Here is a 17,096-nt window from a genome sequence, read left to right on the forward strand (position 1 = left end):
AGAACCTAAAGATTGGAAATATAAAACAAGCAGGTGTGACAACATGTTTCAAACTTAAATGTGTGTCACTGATATTCTTCAAAGACATTTTTTTTTATGTGGGTGTGTTGGTGGAACAGGAGCAGCAGGAAACTTCTCTGCTCGCTATCTGATAAGGAAGCAATTTTTATAGTTTCCTTGCACGCTCACCAGTAGTGCTGCAAAGATACGGTCCATTATATGAGCTGAACAACAAAATCACTCATAAACCAGACACACACATGCATCTCTGCCTGTGGCAGGTACTAACATTTAATCTTTCTCTGATATGTGAACAAAGGGACAAAAAAAAAAAATACTGAAGAATAAGATTGTAGTAAACAGATCCCACTTTTCAGGGACAACAACACCAGCATGAAGGAATTATTCACACTTGCAGCTTTGCAGAAAATTTTCCCCTTACCTTGTATCACTTATTAGTAGATAATACTCGGGGGGGAAAATATAAAAGTGAAAGGCTGTGTAAACTAAAAGAGATCTGAAGCAAAGAGCTTTTGATGATAATCATGCTTGGATGCTTGGAGTGCCGTACAGCAGGACGGTCCTGGGTTCCAATCCCAGTCTGAGGTTATTCCGCATTCAATTTGCATATTCTCCCTGTGCATGAGTGGGTTTTCTACAGGTACTAAGATTTCCTAAAAAAAAAAAAAATCAATGTTTGATTAAGTGGTTTGTCTGAATTGCATGAGTGTGTATATCTGTTTATTTTAGTTAATCCTGGAAGGTGTAGTTCACACATTTGGAAACTTTAAAGAACAAAACATTTAAGCTTCGGTGAGAAGCTTTTGATAAATGGACAGATTCTTGATTCCTGTATTCAAACTTTCTAACTGGGTGGTTAAGACTGAGCAACTGTGGAATGTTTTTTCATATGATCATTTTCCCTGATTTCTTTTTAATGCCATATCTATTTTTCTCTGTCATATGTTAAGTTTTTCTCAAATTTGCATTTGAAATATGTAGATATGTGCAACCTTTAAAGCTTCGGTGTTTTGCCTGAACACAGCCAAGGTAGTCTCTTTGTCTTATTATTACAGAGAAATTTAAATAGCTAATAAAAACTCTGATAAGGGTAAAACAATGACGACAAGGCATTGAGAAAAGTATACCACCGATGATTCAAAATCATTTATTCCTTAAAGATAAAGATAGGTCTAAAGCTGATAGAAGTATGATAAACTATGTCACCCACAGTTGAATAATTTTACTTACGGTACTGCAAGAACACCAGCCAAACAACACAGGAACTAAAGTGTGTGCCATGACAGTAAGCACTCCATTACTCCTGCCAATTCAAATTAAAAGTTGAACCTAAGCTGATCCACCAACCCAGTCTCATGAGAAAATGTACCCCCACTACGTTGGTCCACACTGCAAAACGTAGTGGAGGTACATTAATGGCCATTTTTTTGTGGTACTGTTACATTTCTTCTGACCACTGGATGTCTGGTGGGATTCAGTTAGGGACAGCTGCCATAATACACTTGAAAAGAGAGAAAAAAAGAAAATATATTTTATCATTACAATATTAACAAAAATTAAGGAGGTGGTTTTTAAGGTCCATAGGTCCTGCACACATTGCAGCCTTTGATTTAACATTAAAATCCTCTATATGAAATGACAGGTGGCACACAGTGTAATGCAAAAGTATTGGGACCCCTTGACATTTTCTGCCTTTTGTCACATTTCAAGCTTCAGACATTAAGATGTTAAATACATTTTTTTTTTTTTAAATCAACAAGTTGGACACAATCTTGAAGTGGAATGAAATTTCTGAAATATTTCAAACTTTTTTAAGAAATAAAAAACTGAAGTGTGTAAAATTATTCAGCCCCCTTTGGTTAATAGTTTGTAGTGCCACCCTTTGCTGCGATTACATCTGCAAGTTGTCTCTATCAGTTTTTCACATTGAGAGGTTGAAATTCTTGCCCATTCTTCCTTGCAAAACAGCTACGTTAGGTTAGATGGAGAGCGTTTGTAAACAACAGTTTTCAGTTCTTTCCACAGATTCTCGATGGATTGTGACTCATTATTGTCATATGGACAGGGTCTCCCACCTCAGCTGTAGATCTCTGCATTTCATAACTGACTAACACAACTAACATTGTGAATCAAAGTATTCTAATATTAAGCTTTATGGCATTAGATTTGTAACAAAAAGACAGGATAGCAAGGAAAACAGATTAAGATAATTCTATTTGACAAAAGTGTCCTTTCTCGTTGTTTTACATTTTTCAAAACATAAATGTATTTTCTGCATGTGGTTGAAATAACCATTCAACCATGGATGGTTCTTGGTGGAACTTCTAAAACTCCTGATTTTTATGTGCTGGGATTTTAGGAGGATATATGGTCCACCACTCCTCCATCATTGAGTTCCTCCTTACCTCCTCCCTCATCATCTGGTACGCTGGTGCCACCACAAAGGACATGGGTAAACTGCATTGTGTCATCCGGTCTGCAGAGAAGGTGATTGGCTGCAATCTTCCTTCTCTCCAAGACAATGGTGTAACGACACAATAGACCTGTAAGCAACATTATCTGGGTGGGCCACATATGAAGTACAACCCCTCATATCCACCTCACCATAGACAACTGACCCGAAATGTGCCCCTTACATACACACCTTATCATTTCATCATTCTTCACCTTCAATAGACATTGATATACTTTTGGATATTCGGCTGTAAAATGAGTCTTATCGGGCTACCTTCAGCTTCACAGTTCCCCTCCTCACCCACGCTCTCTCCATTCATCTCCTGGTCACAATCTTTACTCACTGTAGCAGCAACGTCCACCATTCCCTCTTCGGTTTTTTGAAAGAAAGTGTTTATTTTGTGAAGTTTTTTCCGTTCTTCCAGCAGCTCTTCATTGTTTTTTCTTTTTTGGACTCTGCTTAAGTACCTCATTTTGGCATCCATCATCACTAACAACACATACATAACAGTTATGCTTTTAATCTACGCTCTGGATTACCCATAATTCCAAGTCGCACTGTAAAATATAAAATACTAAAATATATCATTCTTTTAAGATCTTTATGGCGGTTTGAAACATATTATATGAGTGTATTTTTTTACCAACCGTCTAATGAATTATACAGTTATTAACATTGTAATGAAAAGTACCACTGTTTGCTTTGCTATTGGTGTCATGTTTAAACGGCTCACTATCATGAGGAAATCTGCCATGTGTTGGGGTATAAATAAGGTCCGGTCAGTCAATGTAGTATCAGGTGGGTTTGAGAGGAATTTTTCACAGTATTACATCTGCAAATAGACGTCCTAGTCCTCAATTGCATAGGGAGCCAACTAACTGTCAGTGACGGGGCCCCTAAGAGGCCAGGGGCCCCTAAGCAACTGCAGTCTCTGCTTACTGATAGTTACGCCATTGCTCCAGGATCTGTATGCCTCCAGGACTCTGAGACATGCAGGGAAGATTTTTACTGATCCCTCGCACCCCAGCCACAAACAGTTTCAGACACTTCCCTCTGGCAGGAGGATGCGGCCCATAAAGACCAAAACCTCACGCCACAAGAACAGTTTCTTTTCATTCGCTACCAGCCTTATCAACAAGGCCCAGAGACCCCCGTGACACTGACACTGCATCTCTCCCTCCCCTGTTCAGGACCTAGAAGCTACATTAATGTAGCATCTCCAGACCTCCTGTGTTACATTAAGGCACAGTCTACTGTGTATATTTTATATTGCTATATACTATATATTGTATGTTTTATATTGTGTGTATATAGCTATAGGTTCTATATCTAATTTGTCAAATTCCTTTTAAGTGTAAACCTACTAGGCAGTAAACTTTGATTCTCATTCTTTAGATAAAGAAAACATAGTGGATTCATTAGCAAATATAATTTCTATCCACTAGATGTCGCCATTTCGTCTGTATTTCCCCACACCCGCCCACAGGCGCCTTCTTCTTGCTGTCGGTTGAAGAGTCACGTGACACTGTTGTCAGTTAGCAGCATGGCGGACTCGCATGTGGAACCTCTTCACAAACTGCATTTCTTATCCAGCTAACCCCACTGACACAAATAAGCTAAAATAAAACAAACATCTGAAACGCAAGTGACGCTCGAGAAGACGGCAGAATGGAGGAGCAAAACAAATTGCAGTTTCCGTCTCTGCCTGCGACCAAGGAGGAGCTTTTGGTGAGCTCAGCCTCAGCAGCTAAGCTAAGCTAACTAACTGCCTTGTTGTCCGAGAAAATAGACACTCAGGCTTTTTGTGAGACTTTGTGCAGATATAACAGGGTGGTATTTATATTCAAAGCTCAGATTTATGTTGAAAAAATGTGAAATTTGATATATTTCTTGACTGAGTCAACACTGTGAGGCTAGCTAGCATTAGCCACGTATGCACAGGTCAAAATAAAATTGGGATTAATGATCTCCTCCGGGTAAAACTCTCTTATACATTTGTTGTTACAGGACTGGGCTTATCCGATGAGAAGAGAAATGCAGGTATGTTAGATTACTCTATTTTGGATATCTTCAGGAGTTTCCCCTTCAGTACAAGTTTTGTTATTTTATAGGTTATATCAAAACCACATTCATATCTCAGTTCATCCCTAAAGTACTCAGATCAGACATTTTAATTAAATATAAAAAATTAGGTAATTGATCGAAAGGGAGGTTAGTATATTATGGCCACCTATTTATTATTGGTTAGGTCCTTGATGTATTATCAATAAGACATTGAGAATACTGAAACAGTTTATTGTTAAGTGCAAGTTGGGCCGTCCATGGATCCTAAAGATACTCTGTTGGAGTGACTCTGGGGAGTTCTTGCTTCTCAAGTAATTCCCAAACCATTTTATCATTCTGGTAATGTGCATTATGCTGCAGCATGTGGTCATGTGTGTCCATCCAATGCCTTTTACTAATTTTAGATTGGGTTTCTGGGCTCATTGAAAACAAGGAAAGCCAGGTAAAAACAGTCATCGCCCAGTATGGATTTAAAGCTCATTTTGCATGTTCTGGTTCTGCTTTATGGTAACTACCAGTTGGGCGTGCCTGGAAAATCTCCCAAGATAGACTTATAGAGAGCATCCTAACTGGATGCCTGAATAATGTAATTTCTCTCTTGATATGGAGAAACTCTGTGCTGCTCCTGCTCGACACAGCTTCTCATCTCTTATGGTGAGTCCTGCCGTCCTGCAGTGGCTACAATCCAGAGCTTGTGACCTTGGCTAGACTGGGAATGCAGACGGACCAGTAAATCTAGCATTGCTCAGGTGTTTTATAATCAAGGATGGACTGAAGTAAATTCTGCATTACTGCATATACGTCAACTACTGGGATAATTTCTAACATTGTTTAGAGTAGGAGTTACAAGGAGCCACAAATATACTCTAGTAAAATGTTTTTTTTTTATCATTCAGCCCTAGGTTTTGCTTTCTGTTAAGTTTAACTGTAACATGTGTTAAATAGATTTTACAGTCATCTGTGAAGTTAAATACGGTAACTTCTTTTAGTCAAATTATTTTTTTAATTTGTTTTTGAAATGTTTTGTTTCTGAGACACAAACAGTGGAGGATTTTTGTGAATTTTTGAAAAGACCCACCCTCTCCACTTAAAAAAAAGAAAAAAGCACATGCACAACCCTGTACCCGCTCCTTAGATGGAATGTCTAACGCTTGTGAGAGCGTGCACAAGTGTGCATGCTGTTTAAAAGTTGCTGTTTGCATCGCTCATACAAGCTTACTTTTGAAAAGGAGATCTTCAATGTTTCCACTTTGTCAGAATCACCACCGTTAGGTGAAAACGGGGACGAGAAAGTAGGACAGCCTTACTTAAACATATCATCAGAATGATTGACAATTAGGAGGACCACTTATTTTGATGATCCACCTGAAAAAAGAAACTTCACCACTATGCCTTAAACAGATTTTGATCCTCTGTGATTGATGCTGCTTTAAAACTAGGGCTGGGGAATGTAACAAAAATACATTTTTAAATCGTAGAGACACTCATTTTTAATCACACTATATAAAACAAGAGTAAGACACTAAATTTCTCCCTCCAGCCCTTTGAGTGGTGATTAAATGCTTGAAGGGGTTTTGTCTCTTCCTGAAAGATGGAGCTAGTTGTAGCTAGCATGTAGATCCATGTATGCAAATAGAAGTAAACACTTTTTACACATTGGTTACAGTAAAGTCCTGTAATAATGGACTCTGGGCAAGCAAGCTCTGAAAAAACCTGTACAAGCTTGGGGTTAGTGCAAAGGAAAATCTGAATAAAATTGTAGTTTTGGTTAAAAATAATCGCAATTTAAATTTTTGGATAAATCGTTCAGACCTATTTAGAACCTGTTTGAACACTGGATAATACAATCTGTAAATAATACAGGCCTCAACTGACTTTAAATGTTTTTAATTTAGTTTTAGTGTTAAAACCCGATTCTAATCCCAACTGGAGCTGGGTCTTTTTTCCTTTAAACTCGCTTTAAACGAGTTGGGAAGTCTGTGTTGGCAAATAGCTGCAGATACTTGGATCTATACGTTGACCTTTGTAGGGAACTTACAGAAGCTCTAAAGTCTAATCGCCTTGAGCCATAAGTTATAGGTTTATTGCACAGTTTTTTTTTCCTATCACAGCAGGAGTATCTTTCCCATCTTCAGTAGCTGTTCTGAAGAGCCGTCATAACAACTGCAATGGGAGGGGTTATGGCTCAGTGTTTTGATGTGATTTTTCTCTGCTTTGGATGCCAAATATGAAACACACGAAAAGACATTGAAGAAGAACAGCTTCTGTTAGTGGAGTTGGCAAAAAGACCGATTAACCTTTCGTGGTAATTGTCAAAGTTGTTCCTCGGTATTTAAAAATGGCGCACCCCGGCACTGAATCGAGAAGGACGACCACGCAGACAGCCGGAAAGGCATACCAAGTACCAATCACAGCTGCTTTTTGTCTGCGCTCTTCAGCCTGAGGTCTATGTGGGTTTGCGACCTGCCGGCACGTAGTCTGGATTTTTTTTAAGGTGTGCGACAATGGTTGCAGAACCTCTGCACGGGGGGCATGGTCACTCAGAGACAGATTTGACGGTGGAGGAGGCTATGCGTCAAAAGCATAAATTGGCCTTTAGTCTGTTGTTTGGCATGTTGCCATTTCAATCATGACTGTGCTTGTGTGGCTTCCTCAACATGGCTTCCTTCCTTTGGTCCTTTAGTGTAGTTGCTGTATGGTGTCTTAGCAGTCCTGGCTACACCGGTACTCATCAACAATGCCGCTCAGCTTTGGTTTGGGTGTTTGTATTTTAGTTTAACTGTTGATTTCCCCCATTAAGCATTGAAACATGTTTGGAAAACAGCTAAAAGTCTGGTTGCCTCCAGTTTAAGGCTGTTTTGTTAACAGTAACATATATTCTAGAGAACAGAACCTTCTTGGCCACATTCTGGAAATGCACCTTGTATGGAACTCTGTCATCAATATGACTGAAGTGAAAACTAGATCCACTTGTCAGTAGTTGTAATTATATGCCTGATCAATGTTTTTTCTTCAGTTGGAAAGCTGATCATCCAGACCTCTCTTCTAATTGTTTATCAGTAAAATCATTTAATGCCAGCTTTTATTTTTGTTGATCTGAAATAGTTTTCTTGTAAATGTGATTTTTGAGAACCAGAAATATTATTATTTCACCCGTCTTGTGACATTACTACTAAGACTGGATCATGTGCTGTCTTTGCTGATTCCGTGTCATTGTATATCTCTGTTTAGGAGATTTTACCTGGACTGTTTTTAGGGCCCTACTCTGCTGCAATGAAAAGCAAGGTAAAGCCACCAGGCATCATCCTCTGTTATTAAACCGGCTTATCTAAAGGTAAAGAACACATCCTCCTTTGTTCCACTCACTGTTCTTTGTTTTGTCTTCTTCTAGCTGCCAACTCTTGAGAGACACGGCATAACACATATTGTCTGTGTCCGTCAAGACATTGAAGCCAATTTTATAAAACCTAATTTCTCTCATAGATTTAGGTAAGAGCAAATTAACCTAAAATGCTTAGAACACCAATGCTATATGTATTAACCGAGTCTAATTTCATAAACGTTCCTTCTTGCAGATATCTTGTTTTAGATATTGCTGACAATCCAGTAGAAAATATAATTCGTTTTTTTCCTATGGTAAGTTACAGATTAGGATTATAATCTGTTTGGAAACATTGTTTACATTATGCTGCCTTTTCTATTTCCTTTTGTAGACTAAAGAGTTTATTGATAGCTGCTTGGCAACAGATGGTAAGGAACATTGCTGCTTTATTAGGTTTAAATGTTTTCTATTTTAATCAAACATTTCGTTCTACTCCCGTAGGAAAGGTACTTGTTCACGGTAACGCAGGGATCTCGAGAAGGTGAGATGTTTTCTAAAGTTAAAAGGTGCCTTTCAGCAAACTGAAGTAGAGATAATGTTCTTTATCTCTTCTTCAGTTTATTTCACTTTTTTACTGAACAATAAAAACTCATAATGGCGTAATTTAAATGGTTATTTCTGCTATTTGTTCTGGTTAAAGTTTGATGTTAATAGAAAATATGTACAATAGAATTGTTTTATTTATTAAAAGATTGATATTTAAAAGAAGATTTGTACCTATTAGAATTTGTTGTATATATTAACTTACTAAAGGTTGTTTTGTTTTTTTTTAAGTCAAAATGAAATTTTATCAGCTGTCACTGACTGAGTTACCCTGTGTTTACTTCTGTTTAGTGCTGCCTTAGTGATTGCCTACCTTATGGAAACATTTGGGATGAAATACAGGTAATTGTTTCCTGTCTTTTCAAACATTTTTTAAGTAAAGCAGTAAACAACCCAGATTTTTAGGGTTTAAAATGCTTTTTAGTAATTTTGAGGCTGTGGATTTAACTCCCTGCAGGGATGCATTCAGCTACGTACAGGAGAGGAGATTCTGCATCAACCCCAATGTTGGTTTTGTCCACCAACTACAGGTGAGGTTGCAGAGAAAATGAGCTTTAGAAATAAAGCTGCTCCAGTTTATCATTAAGAGAAGAATAAATAAAAAGTATCCATGCAAACAGCTGGTAGGTCAGCATACTCTAGAGCAGTGGTTCCCAACCTTTTTTGACTTGTTTGTCCCTTTGGACATTTTGTCTTTCAATGAGTATCCCACTCAGTCAAAAGTACTGATGACTTTCCAAATGTGGAACATATGATAAATTATTATAAAATAAAAAAACGATATTAACTTAATTTTTTTTTATTTGAGCATGTAATTCTTAGGCATTTTATTTTTTCCATCTCAAATAAAAAGATAAATATGTTTTCTTGAGGTTAGTAAGGAATCGGAAAAAAAAATCATATAAACCTGCATTTATAAAATTGAGTAACTTCCTTATAACCACATTTAAAATAGTTTTACTGTTTTCATTGAGACACCTGAGCTGCTTTCATGAGATCCAATAGTTTGGTGTGAAAAAGCTGATAACAGGCTGTTCTCTACATCCAGCCTGTTCCTCTGCTTGGTTACGGTTAGAGTTAGTCGAGTTGAAACATATAAGGAAAACCTTACTTTTTAGATTAGAAATGTTTCATTTTTAAATTTGAACATCAGAAAAAAAAACGGATCACAGCTCTATTTTATTTTACTACCTAAGACATAAAATATTTTCTTTATTACATAGTTATAAATAAATTTGGGATACTGATTTAACTGTAGGTAGTTTAAAGTACATTATATATTTAGATTTATGAATCCATACATTGCTAAACACATTTAGAAGCATTAGAACAAGAAATGCGTTGGATGTCATTAAGCCGAATGATTGCTGTCACCTTCAGCATCGAGTTAATTTTGGCTGTTTTTGTAGGAATATGAAGCAATCTATCTGGCCAAATTGACCATTAAAATGATGTCACCGATGCAGCTGGGCAGGTCCTTTTCTCTACAAGCTGGAATGCCAGGTTGGTTTAGGTTTAACTGTACATTTATTTCCTGTCTCTGCTTTGAAGAAATGTACCAGTTCTGGCGAAAATGCATGTTTTTCTTTTGTTTTTTCCATTTAAGTTCTTGCAGCACAAAACATTACTTCCTATTAAAACTGCAGTGCATTAAAAGTTTCCTCTGTTAAACAATGATAACATTGTTATGATTATACAATGAAAAGGGATGTTATGGTATTCTTTATGGATTTAAAGTATATTTAAAAAAATATACCTTTCACTATATTAACAAATTAAATCAAATAAAGTCTTTAACTCATGTCTCCATTTAATCTCCACTGATAGGTAGCCGGAAACGCAGCCTGGAGGAGGATGAAGATTTTGGAGCAATGCAGGTCACTGCAACGCAGAACGGCTGAGCTTTACAGACTTTAAGCTGTGTGGCACAGTGCACTCTTTTTTTTTTCATGTTTTTTACATTTTTAATGGGATTGAAAATGTAAATATTTGAACATTTTCTAAGGGGAGGAGGGAGGGAGGCTGAGTTACTCATGTCTGAGACATAGAGTACTGAAGGTCAAATTGGATAGTTGTTTTTTTCTGAGCAAAATGCACTGATGGGAGTTTTTTTTTTTTTTTTTGCAGTTTTATAGTATTTAAGCATTTTGCATTTGCAGCGGGACAGTATTGCAATAATGCACTTTGAATACTTGAATTAGTAAAGAAGACCTAATTGGGGATATCTGCAAAAGGGAGCAGAGCCAAGATGTCGCCCAGCAGAGGAAGTAAGGAGTAGCTATGCCTTTATTTCAGGAGTGATACGGTCCTGAACTACTACAGCTTAATGTTTGGGACAGTCGAGAACAGGAAACTGCTAAACACTGCTTAATAAAAATAAGTCCTGAGTACTGTACATATGTGTCCATTATTTATGTACATTTGTTTTAGTTGTCCAGGAATAGGTGGACTGCAGCATTTTTGTAATCAATCCTTTATGCTAACTCAGTGTGCAGAGTGTCTAAATAAATGTGAAAATTTGTTATTTAGCTCAAAGTGAGATTGATTTGATTTTAGGCCTGCTACTAATGATTATTTTGCATTTCAATTAATCTGATTATTTTTACGATTAATAATCGGATAGCAAAAGGTTCCTTAAGGAAGATTTTTTTTTACTAAATTAAACATGTTGAAACTCAAACTTTTCCACTTGAAGTTCTGGATCGAGCATATTGACAGATGAAGTGTTTTGTCTTATATGCAAAATGTTTATATATTTTTACAAATATATAATATAATTTTATAATTACTGCCATAAGTGCATCACCGTGAGCTATAGGCATATTTTAGAGTCTATACTCCAGTTGATGATTAATCGATTACTAAATTAGTTGATGATTATTTCAATAATTGATTCATCTGATTAAATGTTTCAGCCCTATTTTAGTTATTTTCATTATTGCTGATGGTTATCGCTTACATCAACCTCAAAATTAATATTTAAGGCCGATTTTAAAATATATTTAATACACAACCTTGGTTGAAGATTGATTTGTGTTACCAAGCAGACTAGATTCACTATTGACACGGCGGGCAGGCACGTTTAAGTTGAAGGATGTGGCTGTCCGATGCGTCATACTGTATGATGTGAAAGTTAAGTGGAAAGAAAAAAGCCATCATTGGAAAAGCAGCCTTGAGACTTTTAAGGCAAAGGCCATTTTAGAATAAAACAGTGATCCAAATGTCCAGTAGCCATGTTGTATATAGATGCAGTATTTCATAAAAGGAGCCCAAACTCTGCACTAGTGCATCTCTTTTGTAAACAGAGTTGCTGGTCAGTATTTTGTGCTAAAATTCTCCAGTCTTCTTATATTCCGGTTTTGTAAGAAGCCAGAATTTATTCTTATTAGCTTTAAGCAAAATCATTAGAGACAGAAGTAAACAGTTACAATACACTGTTTGAAAAAAGTAATTTTAACAATATGAATCAAAACTTTTTTTAATAAGATGCTTCCCCACATAACTGGCTGGTATTGTGTTGACATGTTAAACAGTAAATATGGCTTAATTTCTATTTAAATACAACTAAAAAGCTTTGAGGCTGATGTGTGAAAAATGGTTTATTTCCCCCCTTGTCAAGATCATTCATTGCATTTAATAAATAAGCGCATCCTGTGAATTTACGGTGCAGCTTCCTGACACTTGTCTATAAAGCTGATCTGTTGGGTAATTTCACAGAAAAGTGAGAGAAGTGCTGTAGATCATAGAATATTTTATTGGATTAACATCTGGAAATAAGTTATTTTAAATATGTTCCCCAGAATAAAAGCATAATTATAAAACTGAACTACAAAATCTTAAATAAAGTGAACTTTCAAAAATCACTTGTATTTGTTTCAGTTACAAAATGCTTAGTGCTGAATCCAGTTACCTAAAAAAAAAAAAAAAAAAAAGAAATTTTACATAATGCTTTTTAAAACATTTACCCCTGCTGGAAATGGTCTAACAGTCTTCCTACACCCTAAAACTTCATTCCCGGTATCCGACAAAAAACAGCTGAGAGAAAGAGCACTTTGTACCGAGCAGACAGACTAGAAAAGTGAAATCCAAATAAAACCCGGATATCATGGTAGTTCCTCGTGAACATTAGATAAAAGCGTTATATTATTGATGGTGACTTTAAATAATAATGGAAAGTTTTTTTCAAAATTCAATGCTTTTACAGGATTTTTTTTTCATACTTACAGAATAGCAGTCAAATTATGTTTGTAGTCCTTTTGTATTCAAACCGTAGTCCTTTTTTATATGAAAATAAGACAATACATTTGCATTTCTCTTAAGACAAAGGGAACAATAACATCAAATACCCACCCTGGTGAGGTAGCAGCGGTTACCAAAGGTGGGATTATGATGTCAAACTGGGCTTCCACGAACCGACTCGTTTAATCCTGTTCACAATTCAGATTTGTTGTCAGGTGAGATCAAAAATCAAACCCAGTCCCAGTACCACCTCCCCCCCACCAACAGGGCCAACCAGACCCGGATCCAACTTCTGATGTCATGACGAATGGTCCATGAGCCAATAACTGGTGGGGGCTGGGCGTTAAAGTCTCGTCTCTCAGTCGAAGAATCTGCACTGCATGTAAGTCTCGTCTGAAGCGCTGTAGCCAAATTTTTGGTAGAAAGGTTTGTTTTTGGGAGAACACTCCAGAGTGATTTTATAGCAGTTCAGTTTTTTGCTGAGAAGCGTAAGCGTCGACACTAACCTGCAAGAAAAAGTAAATGGAGAAGAAAGGTGTGAGAAAAAGGTCATTAGTAACCCTGCAGCTCTAAAACATCTCTGATAAAAATACCTGGTATTTTTGGTATGAAAATTTACTTTTTTTTCCCCAGAAATGAAAAATTAATCTGAAACACAGACATATATGTTGTGTTTCAGCAGCTGAAAGTCGATCTGATTGTAAAGAAACCTGGTCTGCAGCGTCTTTCTACAGATTCTCTTTTTCAAATTTAGTTCTGAACTTGTCCATTCCCAACTCCTCATGCAAAGTTCTTCTGTTCATTTGAACCTGTATGGTCTACTTCACTTCAGTTTAGTTTAGTTTGAAACCGAAAAGCATTTCTTACTGTACTCAATCACCACTTGTTTCTAAAGAAAACCCACATTATGATACTGCCACCACGTGTTCACTGGCGCTGGGAATTATACAAGTATTGTTGTGTCAAAAATGATGTTTGGAAAGATGCATTTTTATGAATGTAAAAAAACCTGACAAAAAACCTTATAAACTCATATTTACTACATTTGTATATTACTGATAGTGGCGATTTTTCCTCATTAGTGAGTGCTGCAGGCAAGAAGAGGAAAAAACTACCAACCAAAGGGCTGCTTTCTAATATGAGTTTTAATTCCTTTCAGGTTTGGTTGGATGGAGTTTAGCAATGTTTAGAAAGCTGTCAGCTTTGCATTGGCTCTATAAAAACCGCTAATTAAACCAGGCACTATGCCAGAATTTGATTATCTAAATTTTCTGAACCTCGTTTTTAGGTCATTTATCAAAGTGCTCCAATTTGATGAAGTTCAAATAATCTCAGATGTGGTTTGATTCCATGGGGCCCGGTTCCTTTAATATTTCCTGAAAAAATGGTAAATAGTGGATGTTTGGTATCATCAGCCTGGAGTTCATCCTTTCACAAGTTTGAGGGAGATATTTACAAGGCATGTATGTTTACTATGGAAATAATAATGGTGTTTGGTAACTCTGGTCCAAACATGGGAATAAAACAGGAGTTTGTTTTCTCATGGAAACCAAAATCCTGCTAGCTCCATCAGTCTGCCTCTAAGGAATGTCCCTATCAACTTCACATCTTTTTCCCTCATTTTATAAAAATCTCTCCTTTTTATACCCCCTTTTACAGTATGTGACATAAAATGTGAAAAAAAAGTTTTTAAATTGTTTATCCTGATGTCATTTTTACATTAATATGACCTGAAATTTGGACAAGTTGGTGTGGACTATTATAAACCACTTTAAAGATTGAATTTGCTTTTGGCTTTAAGTGTATTACATTGCTACATCTGCAGTAAAACATAATTGTTCACCTGTATTTTTTTTAATAAGTATGAAAGTTTTGTGGGAGTTGTCAGGTTTGCACAATCCTACTCACAGTTTCCCGAGCTGCTTCCCTCTGCACACGTCACTGACAACCACCTCTTCTATTCGGCCCCTCTACAAATACAAAAGGCCAGCAGATCCTTATTTTTTACAGTTTTTACAAGCTGAAAATATATTTGTCTTGATTTTAAGTAAACAATATAAATGTATGTTTATTTAACAGTATTTGGTTACAAAACTAGGCCGACTATATATTAGCCTCCTAATTATCAGTGCATTAATGCGTAACTAATTGATTTAACTCGACATAAAGGTCAGTGAGTTTGTACCTTGGCACAGGAGTGAATAAATTTGTGTTCAATGATCAGCGTGGCAGTGGCGATAATTTGCCCCAGGTTTGTGTCTTCCACAACGACAACATAGTAGTCTCCCGTAGTCTTCATATGCTTGAACTTACCTAGAAACAAACAGAAAACGGGTCACTGCAGGTCTTTCTACAACGTGAGCTTTAATATTTATATTGTGACCGTCCCAAGGCTTTTCCCAGCATTTCTCACGGAACATGGTCTCCTGTGTTTAACTGGGGCTCGTTCCTAAAACAGGAAGGAGGTGGCGATATCTCAGAACACCCTCCTATGTTATGTCTAAGTTTTGATTACTGTATGGGTTTGTTTAAACCTGCACAAAATCACATCAGTCACTTATTCCATTATATTATAAATAACAATGAATAGGATATATGCTCCTGTATGTGTTTATATTGCAGATGTCAGCTTTATACGTTACAGAACAGTAGCAAGACTTGCAGTCAAGAAAACTTTGAAATCACCCAAAGTTAAAGAATTTGCACCGTTAATAAAATGGCTTTTTTTTTTTTTTATGGAACATTAAGTGTGACTTACTGACAAACTGCTCCGGTGTGACATCACCTGTCTTGGTAAGCTGAGATAGAACTTCAAAGAACCCTGGAAAACAATCCAGAAAGATAATTAAGAGAAAAATTACATCCAATATCTGATCAAATATTCAGATTGTGTACAATGGAAAAAAAATCAAAATCCAGATAAGTCATTTTTTCTTAAAATAAGTGCATTTGTTCTTGGATTGAGGATGTAAAAGAGACATCTTGCCAATGAAACAAGACAATTTACACTTAAAATAAGAAAACACTTATTTCAAGTGCATATTATCTAATTATCTTATTTTAAGAGTAAAAATACTCATTCCATTGGCAAACTATCTAATCTACCTACCTCAAATTAAGGGTAAATACACTTAATTTAAGATTTTTTTTTTTTATTCATTTATAGATTGTTTTTCCAGTGTAAATAAAAGGTCATACATAAAGGTATAAAAACTCACCTTTATTAAAATCTGCCGTACACAGAGGCCTGAGCAGCAGGTCATCTCCTGGACTGGATGGTGAGATCGGGGGTGAGAAGGACACAGTGTTACTGTTCCAGTCCAACTCCTGAAGCAAAGAGGGATCAAAAAGTGGAGACTCGTCCAGCAGCATTCCACAATCTCTGTCTAGGACACACACACAAAAAAAAACTCAATAAATATGTAATAAAACACAAAAAAAAAAACTTAAATGATTCTTCCATTGAATTGTAAAAGGTACAAACAGGTCAATTTGTTCGACCCAGACAGAATATTTGCTGATAGTTACACCAAACTTTGACCTGAGTAATATCCCTTCATTCTGTAAAACATTTTCAGGCTCTGGAGGTTACCAAACAAGCCAAACCAGAGTACACAGTCACACCCACCAATAAACTACAGCTTCATTCATGATGCACAGTTTCCAAGACGGAAGCAAATATCTTCCAGGATGTGTAAAACGAAACAGGTCCATCCCTCACAGACCTAATCACAGATCCCTTTATCCTAGATGGAGTTATCATGCTAATAGACATAGTTTTACACTTTACTGATCTGCCAGACAAAGTAAAATAAGGATGGATCTGTGTGGATTCAGATAATTTACAATAATCTCTTAGTTAAAAAAAAAATGATGTTAGCTTTCAGTCACTTCTTTCCTGATATTAACATCGGGCCACTTTAACAGCGGCAAACAGAGATACTCACCAACAACTAACGATCAGGAAATGTTGCTAACTGGAGGAGCTGTTAGCTTACCTGTGAAAACGCAGGTTGGATACAGTCTGTGTGAAAATTCACAAGGAGATCCTGACCAGGGATGAGCGTTAAACGTGAATGAGGCTGGGCTTCATGCTTACGCAAAGCACCGTGGGTGTTTCTGCTGCTTCTTCCGCCCTACAGCCGCTCTGCTGTGTGACGTGGCACAGACGCTGAGCTGAAGAGAAGTACGGCTCTCCGTTTAGGATCCGCATCATCTGGCTCTACTGCAGAATCGGTTCTTTCGACTCCCAATTGGTTCTTTTCACGCAGGTGGCGAATGTCAGGCAATACTTTAACAGGAATCTAGTGCGTATGGAGGACCAACTCTGCCATATCTAAAAATAAATGCTCAAAAAATAAATAACCATACTGTATGGTTATTTATTTTTTG

At 36.8% G+C, this 17,096-nt stretch overlaps 2 protein-coding genes across 3 annotated transcripts; one reads left to right on the forward strand and one right to left on the reverse strand.

Annotated features, from left to right (window-relative positions):
• Nucleotides 1-3,999: 3,999 nt before the first annotated feature.
• On the forward strand, nucleotides 4,000-11,003 carry styx (serine/threonine/tyrosine interacting protein). 2 transcript variants are annotated; one of them, XM_015371572.1, is made up of 11 exons: nucleotides 4,000-4,204; nucleotides 4,484-4,516; nucleotides 7,772-7,825; nucleotides 7,932-8,029; nucleotides 8,116-8,176; nucleotides 8,254-8,290; nucleotides 8,364-8,403; nucleotides 8,757-8,807; nucleotides 8,923-8,995; nucleotides 9,875-9,968; nucleotides 10,293-10,985. In XM_015371572.1, exons 1-11 carry the CDS (start codon nucleotides 4,145-4,147, stop codon nucleotides 10,364-10,366), a joined length of 675 nt encoding a protein of 224 aa, XP_015227058.1. In that variant the 5' UTR covers nucleotides 4,000-4,144; the 3' UTR covers nucleotides 10,367-10,985. The 2 variants fall into 2 exon arrangements, with proteins under 2 accessions (XP_015227058.1, XP_015227059.1); XM_015371573.1 differs by lacking the exon at nucleotides 4,484-4,516 and having other exon boundaries at nucleotides 10,293-11,003.
• Nucleotides 11,004-11,947: 944 nt separating this feature from the next.
• gnpnat1 (glucosamine-phosphate N-acetyltransferase 1) lies at nucleotides 11,948-16,837 on the reverse strand. The gene is made up of 6 exons (XM_015371581.1): nucleotides 16,703-16,837; nucleotides 15,923-16,090; nucleotides 15,463-15,525; nucleotides 14,890-15,017; nucleotides 14,613-14,674; nucleotides 11,948-13,210 (listed from the first exon to the last, which is right to left on the reverse strand). The coding sequence occupies exons 2-6, from the start codon at nucleotides 16,074-16,076 to the stop codon at nucleotides 13,063-13,065; spliced, it is 555 nt and encodes a 184-aa protein (XP_015227067.1). The 5' UTR covers nucleotides 16,077-16,090; nucleotides 16,703-16,837; the 3' UTR covers nucleotides 11,948-13,062.
• Between the last annotated feature and the right edge of the window lie 259 nt (nucleotides 16,838-17,096).

The sequence above is a fragment of the Cyprinodon variegatus genome, unplaced genomic scaffold (genome assembly GCF_000732505.1).
Source record: "Cyprinodon variegatus isolate N-32 unplaced genomic scaffold, C_variegatus-1.0 Scaffold61, whole genome shotgun sequence".
Taxonomy (NCBI): Eukaryota; Metazoa; Chordata; class Actinopteri; order Cyprinodontiformes; family Cyprinodontidae; genus Cyprinodon; species Cyprinodon variegatus.

What these genes read in the sequence shown, in the direction of transcription:
- styx (XM_015371572.1), top strand. Translation starts at nt 4,145, where the DNA reads ATGGAGGAGCAAAACAAATTGCAGTTTCCGTCTCTGCCTGCGACCAAG. An exon ending in CGATGAGAAGAGAAATGCAG is followed by an intron (nt 4,517 to 7,771) that starts GTATGTTAGATT and finishes ATCTCTGTTTAG; the next exon opens with GAGATTTTACCTGGACTGTT. An exon ending in TCTACAAGCTGGAATGCCAG is followed by an intron (nt 9,969 to 10,292) that starts GTTGGTTTAGGT and finishes CTCCACTGATAG; the next exon opens with GTAGCCGGAAACGCAGCCTG.
- gnpnat1 (XM_015371581.1), bottom strand. Translation starts at nt 16,076, where the DNA reads ATGCTGCTGGACGAGTCTCCACTTTTTGATCCCTCTTTGCTTCAGGAG. An exon ending in CACACCGGAGCAGTTTGTCA is followed by an intron (nt 15,018 to 15,462) that starts GTAAGTCACACT and finishes GTTTGTTTCTAG; the next exon opens with GTAAGTTCAAGCATATGAAG. An exon ending in TTATTCACTCCTGTGCCAAG is followed by an intron (nt 14,675 to 14,889) that starts GTACAAACTCAC and finishes TTGTATTTGTAG; the next exon opens with AGGGGCCGAATAGAAGAGGT.